General features: G+C 35.2%; 2 protein-coding genes across 4 annotated transcripts in view; one reads left to right on the forward strand and one right to left on the reverse strand.

The window, feature by feature from the left end:
* LOC128992269 (elongator complex protein 2-like) overlaps nucleotides 1-20,089 on the forward strand; it is a 36,785-nt gene that overhangs the window by 8,569 nt on the left and 8,127 nt on the right. The window contains exons 5-12 of one of the 2 annotated variants that reach the window (XM_054415758.1): nucleotides 6,808-6,954; nucleotides 8,402-8,620; nucleotides 9,227-9,453; nucleotides 11,576-11,749; nucleotides 12,278-12,463; nucleotides 13,554-13,749; nucleotides 14,351-14,479; nucleotides 18,060-18,131. In XM_054415758.1, the coding sequence (XP_054271733.1) occupies nucleotides 6,808-6,954; nucleotides 8,402-8,620; nucleotides 9,227-9,453; nucleotides 11,576-11,749; nucleotides 12,278-12,463; nucleotides 13,554-13,749; nucleotides 14,351-14,479; nucleotides 18,060-18,131 (1,350 nt within the window). Of the gene's footprint in view, nucleotides 1-6,807; nucleotides 6,955-8,401; nucleotides 8,621-9,220; nucleotides 9,454-11,575; nucleotides 11,750-12,277; nucleotides 12,464-13,553; nucleotides 13,750-14,350; nucleotides 14,480-18,059; nucleotides 18,132-20,089 lie in introns of both variants that reach the window. The other variant, XM_054415757.1, reaches the window with a different exon arrangement.
* LOC128992270 (bromodomain adjacent to zinc finger domain protein 2B-like) lies at nucleotides 275-5,218 on the reverse strand. Of its 2 annotated transcripts, none has more exons than XM_054415760.1 (2): nucleotides 5,117-5,218; nucleotides 275-1,568 (listed from the first exon to the last, which is right to left on the reverse strand). In XM_054415760.1, the coding sequence occupies exon 2, from the start codon at nucleotides 1,514-1,516 to the stop codon at nucleotides 590-592; it is 927 nt and encodes a 308-aa protein (XP_054271735.1). In that variant the 5' UTR covers nucleotides 1,517-1,568; nucleotides 5,117-5,218; the 3' UTR covers nucleotides 275-589. The 2 variants fall into 2 exon arrangements, with proteins under 2 accessions (XP_054271735.1, XP_054271734.1); XM_054415759.1 differs by lacking the exon at nucleotides 275-1,568 and adding an exon at nucleotides 2,229-3,432.

Here is a 20,089-nt window from a genome sequence, read left to right on the forward strand (position 1 = left end):
ATAGGGAAAAGATCAAACAAAAAAGAATGATAAAAAACATCAAATGATTATTTGCAATGGACACAACGTATAAGCTCTGTTGTGATTTTTCCGTTTACAAATTATTCTTTAAGTTTACATATAGTATATGTTTCTTCAAATCAAGCAACGATGTTGTCGTTAATACGAAACCAATATGTCTTTGTTCAAACAAATGTCAGAGATAGACTAAACTATACCTCTAAATTTATTCAACTTATGCACAGTTATGTGACGTAAAGTGTGACCCTTTTATTACTAGACTTACCTATTTTAATTCCTGAATAAATCACATAGCTTTTCTGCTCTTTTAGTGATAGAATTATTAAAGTTCCACTGTCTTACATAGTCTGTAAACAAGGTAGGCCTACAAACAGACAAATATGAGTTTTTTCTTGTGTCCTGGAGTCCTTTTCTAACATGTAATATGTGTCCAGGATTTTAGTTGTAGTTGTAATAAATAAAAGTATTAATTAGAAAATAAGTATATTTCTGTAGACTTTCTCAGGATCTGCTAGGTTGTTGCAGAACAAGTTTTAGAGATGAAACTGGGCCGGCCATTTGTTTGAACTCATACATCAGATAAATCGTTTTTCCCCACTATTTTCACTGGTTGTCTTGGGGTTTCTTGCGGCCTGAGCCGACCTAAGCTGATTTCATCTTCATCGACTTCATACGTTGTATACACTCTCCTTGCTTTCTTTACTTTCTTCTTCGGCCCTCTCACTTTTTTCTCCTTAAGTTTACTTGCTTTTGGAACATTGTCTTTTTTGGATTCTTTCCCTTTCTCTTTTTTGTCTTTTGCGTCCTTTTTGTCTTTCTCATCCTTCTTGTCTTCATCATCTTCATCATCTTCATCGTCTTCATCCTTTTCATCATCTTCATCGTCTGTGTCTGAAGAGTCTGAGTTACTCTTCGACTTATTTTGCCACCTGAGCAGCGTGCACCTGCGGCTGTGATTATCCTCTTCTGCTCCGTGTATTTTTTCTGGTTTCATAATCATACCTTCTTCTTCAAGCTTTGTGTTGATGGAATGCTTCGACATATACTCTGGGGTTTTATCCATAGAGTTAAGCCATGTTACCGCAGTATCGATTGGGATGTAAATCACAAATTCTAAATCAGGATTTTCAACTGGTGAGTGCGTAGAGTCTATTCTGTATACGTACGCATCTTTATTTTTCCATGTAAACACTTGGGGTTTTGTTAATGCCATGCTTGTTTTTCGAGGTGCAATACTTTGTTCCACGATAGGTTCCCATGGTGTTTTTTGTGATATATTCAGGTGTTCATTGGTTCTCGATTGGTCGAAGATTGAGATCTTTTCATAAGGTTTTTCTTTGTAATAAACATGCTGAGGGTTTTCTAAATCAATTAAAAACGAATTTTCCGGACTTTCATGATTATTGAATGATATGTGATTTATCGGCTGGTTCAAGTTGTTTTGTTCCTTGTGTGGGTGTTTTTTTCTAAATAGTTTTCTCAGTAAATTAGTCATAACTTTTTATGTAAAGTACGCTTAATTGAATAATTTCCTTTATTTATCACCCCTGAAACAAAAACTTCCATCAGCACAAATCATAATGATTATAAAATCACAAAAATATTATTTACACGTGTTAGTATTTAAGTCCAAGCATGCAAAAAACTCTGAACGAGATCCAGAAACCCTTGTTATCTGTATGGTTCTTTTGTCCTTTGTTGTTTTTGGTACAAAGTATGCGCCAAATTTTTGAGTTTTATGCATCAGGCAATTGGACACAAAGATTAATATTTTTGTTATTTAGTTAATATCTTAATTATGAAAAGCATCTAGTTTTATTGGCACATTGCATTTATTCAAGTTTCATTGTGTCCCAAGCATATAGAACTATCTCTTGAGGGCTTTAAATATTGAATTGTTGGTATTTGAACACAAAACAATAGCAAAATTGTAAATTTGTCCTTAGCAGACTTTTTGTGATGTAGATAGTTGAGAAATATTGAGATCTCCCAACTAACATACGAATATAAGTACAGATTTTACAAACTCCTATCCAAGTACTTTGCTGTAAACTGAGACTTAAATTATCTGTGGAAAGATTTAAAGTTATTTGCGTTGGAAAGTCTATATTAAAAAAAATAGTGGTTTTTTTGTAATTTCTCAATCTAATTCACTTAAAGACATAAGTTTAGTGTTTTTTGAACCAAAATAATCTATGAAAGAAAAGTGTACTTTACTCAAATTTAATCAACCAGTATATAAGTGTGTCTCTTAATACAAAATCTCTTCTTATAAGCCAAGTAATACAATAGAAAACATTATCAACACTAAGTTCATCCACTATTTTGTTTTTTGACGCAGCAAAATCCTTTCGTCTTCTGGGGCATAGGGAGTTGGGCGTTTGATCTTGGTTCGAAAGACAATTTACTTTCGCTACTTTTATCACTTTTATCACTTTTATCTTTTGAAGAATCTGCAGATTCACTTGATTCTTGAGATTTCGGTTTTTCAATCGCTTGAAGTTTTGAAGAATCTTCAGATTCACTTGATTCTTGAGATTTCGGTTTTTCAATCGCTGGAAGTTTTGAAGAATCTTCAGATTCACTTGATTCTTTAGATTTTGGTTTTTCAATCGCTGGAAGTATTGAAGAATCTTCAGATTCACTTGATTCTTGAGATTTCGGTTTTTCCTCTTCCGAGTCGTCCAAGTCGTCATCGGGCAGAGACGGAGGGGGTGGAGATATTTTCGGTGAATTACGTCGTTGACTCACCATCGGGAGCACAATGATGTATTGTAGGTTCGACTGTACCCAGTATTGTGAAGATGTAGGGTTTGATGTTAAAGCTGAGTAAACCTCTTTGTTTTTGTTTGCCCATTTACCTTTTACAGGGTCTTTATCGCGGGGATTTTTATTGGACAATGTCGAACGGGTACGTTTACTTTTTGCTGGGGAATCAGTTGTATTTTGATTGGATACTTTTGAACCTTTAGGTGCCCGTTTACTTTTTGCAGTTTCTTCATTAGGTGTATTTTGATCGGACTTTTTTGAAGGTTTAGGTTGAGGGAAAAACGAAGGCTTTCTAGTTTTCCATTTTGGTTCAACTGGTTCTTCACCACTGCTATCGCTGTCGGACGATTCTTCTTTGGACACTTTTGGCCTAACATGACTTAAATCCCTCCTTGTGGGCTTCCTCGAGGATACGTTTTCCTCCCGGTTTTCCTTCGTACCACAAAATTTCTTCGGTTGAATCTTCTCGAATAAAATTTTTGTTTTGGATTGTTGTCCGTTGGTCTTGATGTTTACACTTTTAGATGATGTATGTGATAGTGTTTTACATTTTGTACATAATATTTCACAACATTTATGTGTTGGTGTGCACACAATCGATTTGATCTTTTCACACACTGGCATTGTGGGTGGTTTTAATATCTGAAATGCATATTTCAGATTTCATCACTACAACGGGAACTATCTAACTAAGATATTTATTGAAATAATGTTGACTTTGTTTCATAATCTTATACTAAAGTTGATTGTATATGTTCACAAAGTATGTTATCAAAATGCTTTCTATATAATGTCTAAAATGAACAAAGCGAAGTATGAAATTTGCTTTAAGTCGTTGCTATTAAAGGTTAAGTGTATAGGCTAAAATACGCTGGTGTGGGGCGTTTTTAGACTTTTGTTCCCTCGTTTGACATCAACTAATCTCATCTAAAATAAAATAACCTAAAATTTAACCTAACAATACAAAAATGTTTCATTATTCCAAAAGAGTTCCTTTTTAAAACGTTTTTATTAGCTCGCTTTCTTGTCCGGTACAAATTTTGCAATCTATTTTATACTAACTTCCCGATGAGCTGGAGACTTGAAACTTGAAACACAGCTCACAAATGGAAGACAATGCAAAATTATATAATTTAATTTTCATATTTCCCTTGGGCTACGCCCCATGGGCTTGTTTTTGTTAACTCGCTTTCTTGCAAATTTTGATACTTCCCGATGAGCTAGAGACTTGAAATTTGAAACACAGATAACGGTGATAAACAGATAAAGGTGTTTGTTAATAATGTCAATGGTTATTTCTGTAGTATTCTATAAAGTAAACAACAAATTGAATAGATTGATATATTTTTTGTAGGTAGGCCATATATTCAATCTAATACATAAATATATGAAAAGAAACTCAAATACACCTTAGATTTCCCACATGCCTCTGTCTTAATCTGATATAGATGCTTGAAATAGATTTAACATCCACACACATTAAAAACTAAAAAGTTGAAAATAATTAAAAAATAAAAATATTTTTTTTAAAGAAAAATAAAAATATTTTTTAAAACAAAACATTTTTAAACGCTTTAAAAAGTAGAAAATAATTTATAAATATGTGGAGAGTATAAATACTTGTAAGATTTCAAACAAAAAACGTGGGGTGCATGCAATAGATAATAATACATTAGTTCAATAGGTGAAGGTAATTTTAATTATCTATTGAACGCATCCCCACGTTTATCGTTTTAAATCTTACATGTATTTATACTCTCCACATATTTATACATTATTTTCTACTTTTTAGTGCGTTTGAAAACGTTTAGTTTCAAAAAAGATATAAATTATTAAGGTATTAGCCAATCGAATCTAAAATAATCTACTTAACTAACCTAACTTTACCATAGGCCTACACAAAATATTTCAATATTGAAAAGTAAATATCTTTTTTTAACTTAAGTCTTTATTCTATACTTTGCTTGACACACTTGTAATAGGCGTAATAGGCTGGGATGAAATTTGTTTGAGCAAAAATGCTACAAACTTTCAGACAACTGTAGCAAAAATATTATTCTTTAATATATTTGCAACAAAAATGCAAACTAAAATGCTACCGTAGCTTAAACCCTGATAGAATGGCTAGTCAAAGTGTATAAAATCCTAAAATTTTTTTTACTCCATTTATACGTTGTCTGAATAGATTCAGCAATTTAATGCAGGCATTTTATACACAAAAAAACTACTACTAAAGTTTACTAAAATTGGCCTGTTTTTTCTGTTTTGTAAAAACTATTAAAAACAAAATTTGATAAAATTGGTTGGTTAAAAAAATAACTCTTACCCTTCCTTAACTCCTAATATCCAATCATAATTTCATCATTCTTTTTGGTACTGTACATGTAACATTGTCAACAGGGGATTTTTGTGTGTATAATAAAATTAAATATAGGTTATATTATGTTTTAAAAACTGTTTTGTTAATTGCAATTTGAAAACAAACTATTTGCTACCATATGATTGGATTTCTGATAAACTGTGAACATATGTTACAAAACTTGTTTTCTTTTTTCCAGTTAATGTTTGTTGTGAAATTATTTACTAGTAATACAGTTTTAAATTCTGCTTAATAAGTGAAAATTAGGTAAAAAAACTTAGGATAAGTACTCAATTTTGTATTTAAGGAATAACCTCTTTTGATTTTTTAGTGTTAAAAGGTTTTGTTTATAAATTTCATAAGGTAGGTAGGCTATAAGGTTTATTGGCAAGGGCAATTTTCCTTAGTTTTACCTATACACAGGGATTTTTTAATGTTTCCAATTCATAGAATTCATTTGAAAGAATTAGCCTACCTCAATATTTGGGAAACAAGTTGTATTTAAAGTTTCTGTTGGGCTAAAGAATACTGAACAATCGTTCGTTTTGGTAATACTGAACTTATACTACTTATGTTAAAATTGCATTTTATGCCTTATCTGCCTAAATTAGACTATTTTAAGCACTTTTTACCATTGGCACTTTTGGGGAAATGTCTATTTCACCCCGAAAATCGCATTTGAAAATCAAGAAAATTGCTAGAATCAATGATCTTTGGGTCTTGAAAATTTTCTTTGTAACTTAGGGTGTGTTATAGAGAATTTCCCTATAGGGAGGTAGTTATTACCGTAGGCCTCATGGTAAGACCTGGGCGCGGGACCGATTTACTTTTTCATTTTGACGTCCCCAGAGGCCAAAAACACTAATCGTTCAAAATTATATATATATCTATGTGTCCATTAGCGCGATAACTCGAGCAAAAATGATTCGATTTCAATGAAATTTGGTACAAACGTGTAAACATACGTTTATTCGAACGAGTTCGCGAACCAGCATGATCGGACTATGGGAACGGGGGTTTATTTTTATAGGGTAAAAATGGGGTTTTCCCATTTTTGACCCTAAAACAAAACATTTTTCTAGGCTATTTCTTTTAAAACCGTTTTGTAGAGCTTAAAAAAAGAGATAATTTAGTATATTAAAGCGCTGTTTTATGCCAAACGGTCATGGAGAAAATTAAAAAATAGTGTAATTTAAAATTCCCATGTTATTCTTATAGAGAAAATGAAAATTGTTGTAGTTTACTTGTTTATGGATATATATTGATACAATTTGGCAAATTTATTTATTTCATCCTTTACTATTGACTTATGGTCAAAAAACACTTTTTACCTTCCCCGTAGCAGCAAACCTAAGCACTCATTAAATCTAATGTTATTTAAATAGGGAATAAAAATATGTCTTATTCATGGAAATATTTGAGCAAAAATGTAATAAGACAAGTTGAAATTTGCTTAGTCTGCAGGTTTGCTGCGGCGGGGGTATTTTAGTTGTGCTTGTATAGATTAATTAAAAAAATTATCATGTAATTCTTGACAGCAGATGTATAATGTTTATCCAGGTTTTTCAGGGGTTAAGTTTGTTTAACTATGCGGTCAATATGATTTAAAAAGTAATGCAAGATGCTTATCTTAGTAACTTAATCATGAATTTGTTCAGGAGCTGAGCAAATTAGTTCTGATGAACCCGTAACTAAGCCGAGTGCCAGCGACGACACCACTGCTCCACAAGTTGACAGGATCGTCAAGCAGCTAACACTACGTGGCCACGAGGATTGGGTTACAGCGTTGCAATTCACTCGTGAAGGTTGGTTGAAGAATTAACAAAAATGTTAGTTTCATAAAATTTTTATTGGCCTAAGGTGTTTGACAGTAATTATGGCTCAGATGAGGTTTTTCGTGTTTGATGTCACATAGAAATCAGTAATTAGGTACCTCTAGTCTGTTTGTTGGTTACTTTCACAATGCAGTTTTTGTTCCCCAAGTTTAAACAGTTTAACTAACGCCATTGAAATGTTAGTCTAAGATTGATAGCATTCTTAGAATAGAACCCACACGTATGGTCTCAATAAATTATTAATTATCAATTATGACCACCCATACTTGGGTGCGTTTTTAGCTGAATACTTTAATAAATGCAAGGTGAGTGAAGCATGGAGTGAAGTTGTGTTTAGCTTTGTTGCTTACTTAGATCAGCTGTTTAATTAGTCAGAAGCTTTATTAAAAGCCCAACAGTCAAGGACACCCGACCTTGTATCAATTGCTAGTTGGATTAACAATCTCTGCCCGGGTAGTTGGTTTATCAACTAATCCCTTAAAATAGTAGTTGGTTTATAATTTCTGAATAAATTGATTCCTAAATATGGTTGTTATATTCAACCGTTTTTAGGAATCAAAGGAGTTTAATCCAAGTGATTGTTAGTAAAGGTTGGTAAAGAGAGGGTCTACCATAGAAATGAGCCTATAGTTTATGAAATAGCCAATGTTTTCTAAAATACATTTTTTTCTATCAATGTTCGATGGTATGTTACTGATGTTTTGTCAAACATAGATGTTTTTGACTCGATAAGAATATCAACAATAATAAGATTATAAATTTCCGTAACTAAATTGAATTAGTTTTGAATTTTAACAAAGTTTAGTTGGTCTCAAACAGGAATTGTTTTTTTTTGTATTTAATCCATTGAAAGGCTCCAAAAATATCACACACGGACCAGACTTAGACAAAGGTAGAATCAGATGAGATACCTCTACAGTCTACATTGTTGAGTTGGTTGTTTGAAATGCTGCCATTGTACCTTATTTTTCGTGAATGACATAGTTCCTGGGTCACAACAGTTACTATGCTCATAGTAAGTCATTCCAGCAGTTTGACTTGGTAAAATCATGTAAGCCATCATGTAATCGGCAGAAATCAGTTATTTAGATCAGCGCAATCTGTAGGTGGTTCACATCAACTAAGACAAATTTTATTAAAAACCTGGCTACAACTTTAACATGGGGATGGAATGTCTAGCTAGTAGCTAGGTTAATTAGCTCAGTCAGAAAGCAGACGAAAAACCCAAATTGAAAAACTTCGTAGTCAATGTTTGTCCCCTGATAACACGACAATGTTATCGGTAAATCTAAGGTTGACCTATCAATGCTCATCCCTATTCTACTTACACCCCTAAGGGTGAAGGATAAGCAATGTGTTAAGCCATTTGTAGTTATTATTACCTTCATGACCTTCACAATATAACTTTGTCGTACAGATAGTGGGGATCTGCTGCTCGCCAGTGGGAGTCTGGACGCTACAGTTCGGCTGTGGAGGTTCCACCACACGACGGGTGATGAGGCAAAGAAAGAGCTGACTGTTGAACAACAGCAGATCGCTGTTGGACACAGGAGGCTGGATGTAGGATTGGAGTCTGTACTACTGGGGCATGATGGGAGAGTATACGGCCTGTGTTGGCATCCACCCATCTTAACAGGTAATAAACAGTATCAGCAATCTGACACATATGTTCCCCCATTAGCTTGTCAACAACACTTATCATGGGCAAGTGGTGGTTGTAACGACGATTTTTATGGGGACAATTGCAATAACTTTTGAGCCCTAATTTTACAGCATTGGTGGTTGGACTATTTTGTTGATAATTAAAAATACCATAACATACTAAATTTTAACAATAATAATAATTTCAACCAGTTTTTGTGAATATCCGATTTTTCTTTTATTTAATGGGTTTTTAATGTTTTTATCGGAAAATCACCGTTAAAAATTAAAGTTCCCAAAAATTCATTAAAATCAGACTGCAGGTGTACTGTACACATCATACTTAACACATAGGCCTACAGACACAAACACACCACTTGAAGGAATTTTTATAAGGTTTCGTTGGACCTAAAGTGACAATTCTACCCTAAAAACTCAAACTGAAAAATGTTTAAAATACAAATGAAATTTTTATAGAAGACTTTTAGTTCTCAAGACGATTAATTTAATATATTTTGGCCCCTGGAAAAGAGCTTTTTCAAAAGTATAATGTAAAAGTGTAATGACATGCATAACAAAGGCCTAATACTGTTAGACTCAGGCAAGTCGTGGACTCAACCTTTGCAACTGCTGACTGCCTCACTGGACAAGACCGTGGTGGTGTGGGCGCCCGAGGACGGAGGTGGGGGTGTGTGGCTAGAGCAGGATAGGATGGGAGAGGTGGGGGGCAACACTCTGGGCTTCTACGGCACTAGGTTCGGCCCCAGAGGCAACACCATACTGGCACACAGCTACACTGGAGGCTTCCACATCTGGCACAGAGCACAGGTGAGAGAAGCAATGTTTCAAATGCTAATTTTGAACATTTTGATATGAGCCTTTGGGAAGTGATTCTGGTAGGTTGGTGGAAGGATTAGGTAGTTGGGGTCGGACGAGTATGTTCTTCAGGTTTGGAGGTTGCCTGTACACGAGACGGGGAGGTTCTTTGAAGAGATCTTTTGTACTGAATTTGATGAGAACAAACATCAAATTACAAAAACACAAAAACCACACATTATTTTTGTAATTTAGCGTTATTCACATCAATAGTTTACGAGGGTAAAATAGCCATTGGTGAAATAATTAGGAAGTTTAATAATCGGAAGTTGAGGTGGACTGCAGGTTCGATGCTAGTTTGCGATCGTGGATAGTGGGAGTGTGTGTGTTGCATTATAGACGAATCCGCCATAACACTCTTTTAGCCATAAATAATAAATAATCTTTCATGCCATAATATTGAGTTACGAACAGTTGTACTGTGTAACAAGTTGGACTTCGAGACACGCAATTCAATTTCATAGTCGTTGGCCAACGAGAAGGATTTGTGAGTGTTGGATCGTCTCAAGATTAAATTAATTTCACACCTCACTGTCGCTGTCGCGGCTGAATTGTAACCACGTCAATCACTTCTCCTACCAAGGGGTTGCGTTCACATTTCTTACAAAAGTATCGATGGCAGTTATACTCAGACATTGAGTAATGACATCACTTATCTTATACACGATTTGTGTTATATTTAACAGAAATATTAAATAATAAATCAAATTGTTGCACTTATATTTATTCTAAAAAATTATTGTTAAATAAATTTAATTGTTGTTTATCTGTCGAATTCTCAATAACCTTAACAATAAGCCACTACAAAAGATTCACCATTGAAGTGCAACACTAAATCTAGTGTGGTAATGTGCAAAGTAGAGTCAGTGTAGTTTTAAGGTTGTTTTCAGCATTGGAAGAACTAAAAGCAGTACCAGGAACGTCCCCTAAGGACTTCTGGGAATAATTTTACTCTACAGGGTCCACTCAATTTTTATTTAACATCAAGCTTCCACTGCCAACGCTCTGTTGTTTATTTTTATTCACTTTGTTCTTCCAACCCAGGGGCAACCAAGATTTTTAAAGAACCAATCAGTTGAGGATCATTTGAGAGTATTGCAAGGAGAGTAGGCCTAGTATATATATTAAAATAAAGTCAGAGATTTTCTTTTTTTCTTTACACTTTTATTTGGCTGGAGTTTTGTAAATTTTTTTAGCCAGAGCTTAGGAGATTGTTTATTTTTGATGATAGGCCAGGTTCGTAGGTTGTAATTAGGTTAACTGAATCAACGTTCTTTTGTGGTTTATGTTTCTAGTTTTTGAAATCGTTGGTGGCTCCATTAATTTGGGACTTGACAAGTGCAGGTTGATATCCTCTATTCTTAATGGCAGTCTCAAGCTTTTGGTTATAGGTATGGGCAATGGACATCCTTTTCCTTACTATTGATCCGGAGGCCCCTTAGGGCTAGGCTGTAGGGGAGTGAACGTTTAGCGTTGTTTGGGTGGCAGCTCTCAAAGTGGAGGTACTGTGTTGGTGGTTAGTGGCTTTTTTGTGAACTATTGTTGTTATGATCCCGTTGACCGTTTTGACGGATACATCTCTAGAAAGTCGATGGTGGTATCAGAAGTTTTCCACGAAAATTTAAGGGGGCTGCAGTTATTTATGTTGTTTAAGAAGAGTTCCAGGTTTTCAAGACCATGTGTCCAGATCAAAAATATATCATCGAATTAGCAGAACTAGCATAGAGGTTGAAGCGTTTCACTGTTTAAGAAGGTTTCTTAAACTTTGCCCATCTTTACCCATCTATGAAGACAAAGTCCTTCAGAGGACGAAATATTGTGTGCACAGTGTATTTTCTACTTGTTCTATGGCCTACCTACACTTTCAAGGTTAGCTAGTTGCTATCTTTTTCTACAATTCAAAATCCTGGCCTAGAGCCTTTCCTTGAACAAAACTATATCAAATATTGATGATTTTATGAGGGGTGATGAAACTTTCCTAACACTTTAGGGCAATACATTATTAAATTATAAAATTAACAAGGAATTAATTCCTAGGACAATTTTTAGTATGAAGTGAAATGAAACATTACAGGTCCTGGTTTCTATAGAAGAAAAAGAAGAAGACAAAAGAACTTTCTGTGTGAGTGAGGATGAAAGTGAAGAATTGTTGCTAGAGCAGACTAGGGGCCCCAACCTGGACGAGTACAGCACCTTCATAGTGATACCCAGTATCTTTGGGAACAAGACCCACTGGCGCAGAGTGGCTGTAAGTGAAGCTACTTTAAAAAAATACTAATTTTGAACATTTTGAGACTTTGTAAAACATTGGAACACCCTTATTGTTTCTAGTTTATTTTATTTTATTTATTTTAATTTTATTTTGTATCTAGTATTATTATTTAGTAAATGACTGGGACGGTGACGTCGTCCTGTAATCCAGCTACTAGGAGGTCACGAATTGTGGTTATTTATAGGCATGCACTGTGGATACGATACTCCCTGGTGTGGATTAACGTCCGCACTAGTCACAGTACTATCCTGATAACTAGACCAATTGGTATATACCAAGACAAAAATGTGGTTCGAATTCTACTATAAACTGTAGGTCCCTTATTTGCCATTAGCTGTATGGGCTTTAAATTAACTGATGTGTCTATGGAATATGTCGGCCTTAGTCACTAACAAGACTACAGGATCGCGCCACTCATCTCTATTCATACTTGGCTTAAAATAACTACTATGTATGATGGCCATTTCAATGAGACGTACTAAAGTAGATTTCATTGTCTCTCAGAGAATTTGGAGTCCCGGGGTTGCTGTGGGGGGACATTTCGATCAAGTCAACGACCTCGCCTGGGAGCCAAAGTTTGGACGTTACATCATGACAGTCTCCAGCGACCAGACGGCGAGGCTGTACGCTCCTTGGGTCCGTGGGTTCTCCAATCGTAAAACTGCTACCCTTGAGACAGTTTTGAAACAGGTACTTCTCAAAACCATTAATTTAAAAGAATTCCTTGAAACTTTAGTTTTGAAACATAGGAAATGTGTGTTGTCTATTTAGATGTCTGTCTAAAAAAATACTATTGTATAGCCTGATGTATTTTATGATCTGCCTAATATAAATGTAGTTGATAGTGTTAATGTGTATTGTTCATGGTGTTGAGGTGCCTTGACACTGCTTTGAGGTAGTCACAGGCTTCCCTCAGATTCTATCAGGATGTGAAACACTTTATTGAAAGCTCTGGTTTACTTTACTATAGAATGTTTGATGAAACAGTACACTTGCCAAAATACTTTGCCGAGATGTTTTGCATGGATTATATACAACAAGGTTCAACAAGATAGTATAGCAAGGTAACAAAGTAGACTCTTTCAGTATTTTTAACGAGGGCCTGTATTAAGATGGGCTTACATGCCTAGTTTGTCTGATAATTGGTACCGTTTATTCTATAAAAAAAACTGAATATTTGTATCGAACTAGCATAAAAAAAGAATAAGTCATGAGCACCTGGTGATGTGGTGGAACACAATCCACAAAAACAAAAAAGCCAAGTATAAACTAATATTTAGATGTACCTCTGTACTACTTTTAAGAAAAATTTTAAGATTTTTACATAGGTAGCTGAAAACCAAATAATTGTAAATTATTTCTTGACATGTGGATAAGATCATCTAAACCGATTTGAGTCCCAGTGCAGACTACAGTTTACAAGTTTACCAACCAATTAAGACGGAGACGACACCTGGGTGCATATTTTAACCCAAATGAGTGAATGATGAGTGTAGAATAAAATGAGATGGCCTCTGTAGCTTTGTTACCGACTAAGATCAGCTGTTTCATTAGCCAGGACCGTTATAGCCCAATGGACAGCTGGGTCCAGTTTCAACCCATCAAAAAGCTACTAACTTTTTTCAGGTTTGTCTCATGCTCTGCTTTTGGGTGGGTTCACTTGGCCTTTGAGTCTCGTATGAAAGATCAAGTATTCTCATCCTCGCTATGACTGTACTGCTAGCATTATCAAACTAACACTCCATTGACAAAAAGCTGATATTACAAATCTCTTCTTTAGGATTATTCGTGGCACGAGATGGCTCGCCCGCAGATCCATGGGTATGATATATCCTGCATTGCAATTTTACCACACTTCTCTTTTGTGTCTGGAGCCGATGAAAAGGTCATCAGAGCATTCAATGTGACGCGAATCTTCGTAGATAACTTTCTAAGGCTCTGCGCACCTTATTCTTCAAAGGCAAAAGAGTTTGAAGGTACACCAAGTTTAGTGTTAATCAGGAGTTATGTTTGGAAATAGAATAAACTTTATTAGATTTAAGTTCAAAGGTATATTAGTATCTGATTTAATATTCTTACTTTCTACAGCTCACATATTTTCTGAACTGTTTTGATGCTCAAGGGAAGCTTTGATAGATGCTGAAGCAATCTGTCTTCAATTACAACCTTTGTCATATTCAATGAAGATTGGGGTTTTCATCGCAGACAAATCAAATAATTTACCAAGTTATTTGGTAAACAACTTCTTCACGGAATATCAGGGATTGTCCAACAACAAGACTCGATTCTCTGATGGAAAAGTTTTTCTTTTAGTGTATTTTCTAAGTAGGTGCAGTGTTTAGGCTAATATCTTATAAACCTATATTTACTGAGACACATATTATGAAGATTAATTTCTCTATAGTTTATTAATTTCTTTTTTTGATAGAAAATTCCTTAGGTATTCCCCTCTATGGTAAAAATTCATCGATATAGACATTCTTCCATTGGGATGACTTTCTTCAAAGTATGTCAAGGAAGAACTAAGATGAAACATGGAGATGACGATTATCTTCTAATTATGAATATATTCCACAGGGAAAACACCTGAAGAGATGGGTAAATTGGTGTCAATGAGAGCGTCAGTTCCCCCCCTAGGGCTATCCAACAAGGAATGGAAACAGGCAGAAATAGACAAAATTAAAGACGCAAAAAAACGCTGCATAGGTGAGCACAGTGTAGTATTGATTGCAAAGTAGGGTTGTACAAGATTGAATTTTTAGTTCGAGACGAGACGAGACTTTTATTTCTCATAAAATTTTGAGACGAGATCGAGATGGTATTTCCCTTCTCATAAATAACGGGAAATGCACCTTTGACATTTTTACCTGATTTTGTAACATTCTTATATGACTGTTTAAATACAAAAATAATAATAATACGTAAGAGTGTTTAAAATCTTTTAAACAACATCATTATAAACACATTAAAAAAATCATTATACAAAATTTATATTAACTACGCCTAACTTATTAAAAATAATTTATAAATAAAAAACATTTAAAAAAAAAAACGTTTTTAAACACACTAAAAAGTTGAAAATAATTTATAAATATGTGGAGAGTATAAATACTTGTAAGATTTAAAACGAAAAACGTGGGGTGCATGCAATAGATAATTTACAATTACCTTCACCTATTGAACTAATGTATTATTATCAATTGCATGGACCCCACGTTTTTCGTTTTAAATCTTACAAGTATTTATACTCTCCACATATTTATAAATTATTTTCAACTTTTTAGTAGGGATGGACGGGTCCCGAAATATCGGGAATTTTTCGGGAAAAAAATATTCCCGATTATTGGGACGGGATTACATTTGATTCGGGAATTTTTCGGGACGGGATTTGGTCCGATCGTCGGCGATTTTGCCGCTTCGCGAGTGCCGATGACGCCGCTATTGCGAGCGATAGGTCCGCGAACGCAGGAGACGAAGTCATTTCGACGATCGCGCCGTGACCGCGGAGTCCTACCGACGATTGCGCCGTGACCGCGAATCATACTGACGATCGCGCCGTGACCGCGAGTCATACCGACGATCGTGCCATGACCGCGGAGTCCTACCGACGATCGCGCCGTGACCGCGGAGTCCTACCTACGATCGCGCCGTGACCGCGGAGTCATACCGACGATCACGACGTGACCGTGGAGTCCTACCGACGACCGCAACGTGACAGCGAGTCATACCGGCGATCACCCCGTGACCGCGGAGTCATACCGGCGATCACTTCGTGACCGTGGAGTCATACCGACGATCACGACGTGACCGTGGAGTCATACCGACGATCGCAACGTGACCGCGAGTCATAACAAAGATCGCGCTGTGACCGTGATTATTGGACCAACGATCGCACCGTGACCGCGAGTCATACCGACGATCGCGCCGTGACCGCGGAGTCATGCCGACGATCGCGCCGTGACCGCGGAGTCATGCCGACGATCGCACCGTGACCGCGGAGTCATACCGACGATCGCGCCGTGACCGCGGAGTCATGCCGACGATCGCGCCGTGACCGCGGAGTCATGCCGACGATCGCACCGTGACCGCGGAGTCATGCCGACGATCGCACCGTGACCGCGTAGTCATGCCGACGATCGTGCCGTGACCGCGAGTCATACCGACGATCCCGCCGTGACCACGGAGTCATACCGACGATCGCGCCGTGACCGCGGAGTCATGCCGACGATCGCGCCGTGACCGCGGAGTCATGCCGACGATCGCGCCGTGACCGTGAGTCATACTGTCGATCATGCCGTGACCGCGAGTCATACCGACGATCATCCCGTGACCGCGAGTCATACCGACGATCGCACCGTGACCGTGAGTCACAAGTTTCTATAGGTACCTGTATATTGTTACCTATTTTTTTGGTTTTTATAGATCAGTACCACAAACGGTAAAAATTGATTTTGTATGTCTTTTTTTTGTAACTGCAATACTCAAGACTTTCTTTTTATGCACAGAAAAAATCCCGTCCCGTCCCGTCCCGAAAATCTGGAAGGAAATAAAATTCCCGTCCCGTCCCGTCCCGAACTAAAAATTCAATCCCGTCCATCCCTACTTTTTAGTGTGTTTAAAAACGTTTTGTTTTAAAAAGGTTTTTTATTTATAAATTATTTTCTACTTTTTAGTTTTTAATGTGTGTGGATCTATTTTAAGCATCTATATCAGATTAAGTCAGAGGCATGTGGGAAATCTAAGGTTAATTTGAGTTTCTTTTCATATATAATTATGTATTAGATTTAATGTATGGCCTACCTACTAACTATAAATATATCAATCTATTTAATTTATTGTTTACTTTATTGAATACTAAATAAATAACAATTGACATTATTAACAAACACCTTTTTATCTGCGATCAGATTATCTTTATTTTGAAATGTTTGTTTGTATAAAGAATCTCTTGGGAGCATAACCTGTTCCTCTTAACCTCTGCTCTTCAAACTGTCAAATTTAAGTATTTACAGCTGACTTAAATTAATTGATATATTTACATTCTTTCAAAATGTAAATATGAAAAATTTGGAAGCCCATGGGGCGTAGTCCAAGGGAAATATGAAAATCAAATGATATAATATTGCATTGTCATCCATTTGTGAGCTATGTTCCAAATTTCAAGTCTCTTGCTCATCAGGAACTTCGTTTAAAATTGATATCAAAATTTGTAGGAAAGCGAGCTAATAAAAAGAAGCTCATGGGGCGTAGCCCAAGGGAAATATGAAAATTAAATGATATAATGTTGCATTGTCTTCCATTTGTGAGCTATGTTTCAAGTTTCAAGTCTCTAGCTCATCGGGAAGTTAGTATAAAATTGATTGCAAAATTTGTACCGGACAAGAAAGCGAGCTAATAAAAACGATTTAAAATAACGCTTACCCTTAGGAAACATGGTGATTTAAGTTAGGATAGAGTTAAACTTATCCTAAAATAAAAAAAGCAATATCAATTTGTATAAAATACTTGCTTGTTTTGGCTGTGTTTATAGTAGTAAAACATGCCTCACACTGCTTACACTTCAAAACTTCTCAAAGGGTAAAACAATTAATGTAATATTTACATGTAGGTAAAGAATTAATTAAATTATAACACCTTTGCAAAGGAAACGCAAATACAACACGCTCCTGTATTGAGGGTATTGAATTGACTTTCTGCAGGCATTTTTAATTTCTTTTATTGTCTCAAAAAAATCTCGACCAAAAAGAAATTGTCTCGTAGAACGAGATTTTAAATTTCCCAAAATTTTGAGACTTTTCCATCCCTATAGCGGAGTATTGAACTTTTACACAATACAATATAATTTGCTTTCATATGCTACTAATGTATTTTCACAAAATAGGAAAGCTAGGGAAATTGGTGTAAGGTGAGGGAAAGAAAGGGACATTTGAAGTTTAGGGAAATCCGTTTAGGGCCAGGAAAACTTTTCTAGGTTCAGGAAAATCTTTTAAGGTTCAGGGAGTTTGGTTTAAGCTCAAGGAAGTTGGTTCATAACCAGGGAAATTAATTGGTTCAGGGAAACTCTTAGATTTTAGGGTCAATGAAACTGGTGTAGTGCCAGAGAAAGTTCATCTATGACCAGGAAAGGTAAGGGAAAATGTTCTGAAATCATCAAATATCAAGGTAACTTAGTTATTGACAAGAGGGTATTTTGCTTACGTAATATTTAATGTCACAAGTTAATGGATATGTTTTATTCTTTCATTACTAATAAAGAATATAGTTCAATCCAAAATATGTTCCTCAGGAAAATCTACTTTAGAAGTGATACAGATTTGGAGCGAAGTGAACCCTAACGTTTGTCCACCACAACTTGATGGTGAGTACAGTGCAACATTGATCTAATCCAATTAATCTTTGTTCGTAAAATTTCAAAACTCAGAACCAAATTCAAGGACTGCCAGCATTTCCAGGATACTCTGAGAAATTCCAGATTTTTATGAAACTACCTCAGCATGAGTGGAAATATCATATTCATATTCAAACATCTTTATTCATCATAAATCATGTACATTGGTTGTACAGTGAATAGTGTCAGAATACTTAAAATAAAAATACTATATCTATGTATGGGAGGTGGAAAACTCCTCAAAAGAATATACAGTAATGCTAAATTTATTAAATAATCTTTTAGAATTTTCTTGAATTTAGATAGGCTTGTTTCTTTTTTTATCAGTTCAGGGACAAATTTTAGAAACTCATTACCAGCCTATGAGGGTTTTTTTTTTCAAAAAATTTTAATTTATGAGGCTTGACAAACTCTCTTCTCCTGAAATAAGAATGTACTTAATTTATTACTTGCTCAGATTCTTTTTTTTTTTCATTAAGAATTATTTTATAAGTATATTGCCCATAACCTGTAAAAATTTGTAATTTCTTAAAATGTTCTTTTGCCGAATCTTCTCGTTTAAGCTTAAGCATAACGAGAGGTCGTCCAGTGGTCGAAACTCGACCAAAAATATGTAATGTACTCACTTCTCTATTTTCACCCCACACTGTAAATAAAACATGTGATTGGAGTTTCTTCCATTTGTTTTGATTTTCTGTTTATATTTCGTTGTTATTTCGTCACCAGCATGGCAACGCATAAGATCCATGTTAATTTTTTCTAATTTTTAAACTAATTTTTTGTGCTTATCTTTGAGCCTATTTAAATTTATAAAGGGATTCTGCACACCTACAGGAAAATTGCTTTCTAACGGTATGCACAGATTTACCCCACGATGCACACAAGCTGAGAAAAAAGGTTTTAAAGAAACATGCTTGCCTATTAATATATAGATAGATTCTGATAGCCTCTTTTTGCCTCTTCAGAATGCTATCCATATAAAAAATTTTTGTTGACCCATATAATGCTAAACCGAATGAAAGATGAGAGTGGATGTTAGCAAAATATATACTTTTTAGGGTTTTCAAATTACAATAAAAGGGCATATTTGACAATGCATAAATTCCGGAGTTAGTTTTGGTCAAAACTTTCTGTGTGTGTTTATCCCAATTCAAATTTTAAATTTTCATCTCTTGTTAAACCCAGAGAGTTGATCAGATTTTCCTTTTGAATGTTATTTGAGTTGTAAGTTATTGTTGGCTCTTTTGTAATTTTGTTCTGAGCTGTTCTGAAATTTATAAGTTTTGTTTTTTGTGAATTTAATAATAAGTTATGATTGTAGAAATAGTTTCCAATATTCTCTAATTCTACATATGTACAAATTTCAGTTTCTTCTGGAGCGTTAGATGATACAATCAAATTAGAATCATCAGCGTAAAGACATAATATAGAATTTTGCTTGTAGGTTATTCGAACTAGTTCGCGAAGCAGCATGATCGGACTATGGGAACAGGGGTTTATGGGGGGTTTTATGGGGCAATCCCATTTTTTGACCATAAAAACTTAAAATTTAGCTTTTTCTTTCCATACCATTTTGTAGAGCTTAAAAACAAATAATTTAGTATATTGAAGCGTTATTATGCGCCTAATGTGTACGAAGAAAATTCCAAAAAACTGTAAATTTAAAATTCTCATGTTATTCTTATGGAAAATAAGTAAACTGTTGCAAAAAATTGTTTTTTTTTTTTTTTGCAATTTTTTTTTTAATTTCATACTAAACTATTAACATTTTACAAAAAAACACCTTTTTACCCTCCCTGTTGCAGCAATCCTAAGTATACTTGTTAAACTAATGTTATTTAAATAGGGAATAAATGTGATATTTTTAAGGAGATATTTTAGTGTAAATCCAATCACGCAAATGGAAATTCGCTTAGTCTGCAGGTTTG

This window comes from Macrosteles quadrilineatus, unplaced genomic scaffold (genome assembly GCF_028750875.1).
Source record: "Macrosteles quadrilineatus isolate MER2022 unplaced genomic scaffold, UCM_ALF_1.0 Scaffold_4__1_contigs__length_99947679, whole genome shotgun sequence".
Classification (NCBI taxonomy): Eukaryota; Metazoa; Arthropoda; class Insecta; order Hemiptera; family Cicadellidae; genus Macrosteles; species Macrosteles quadrilineatus.

What these genes read in the sequence shown, in the direction of transcription:
- LOC128992270 (XM_054415759.1), bottom strand. Translation starts at nt 3,414, where the DNA reads ATGCCAGTGTGTGAAAAGATCAAATCGATTGTGTGCACACCAACACAT.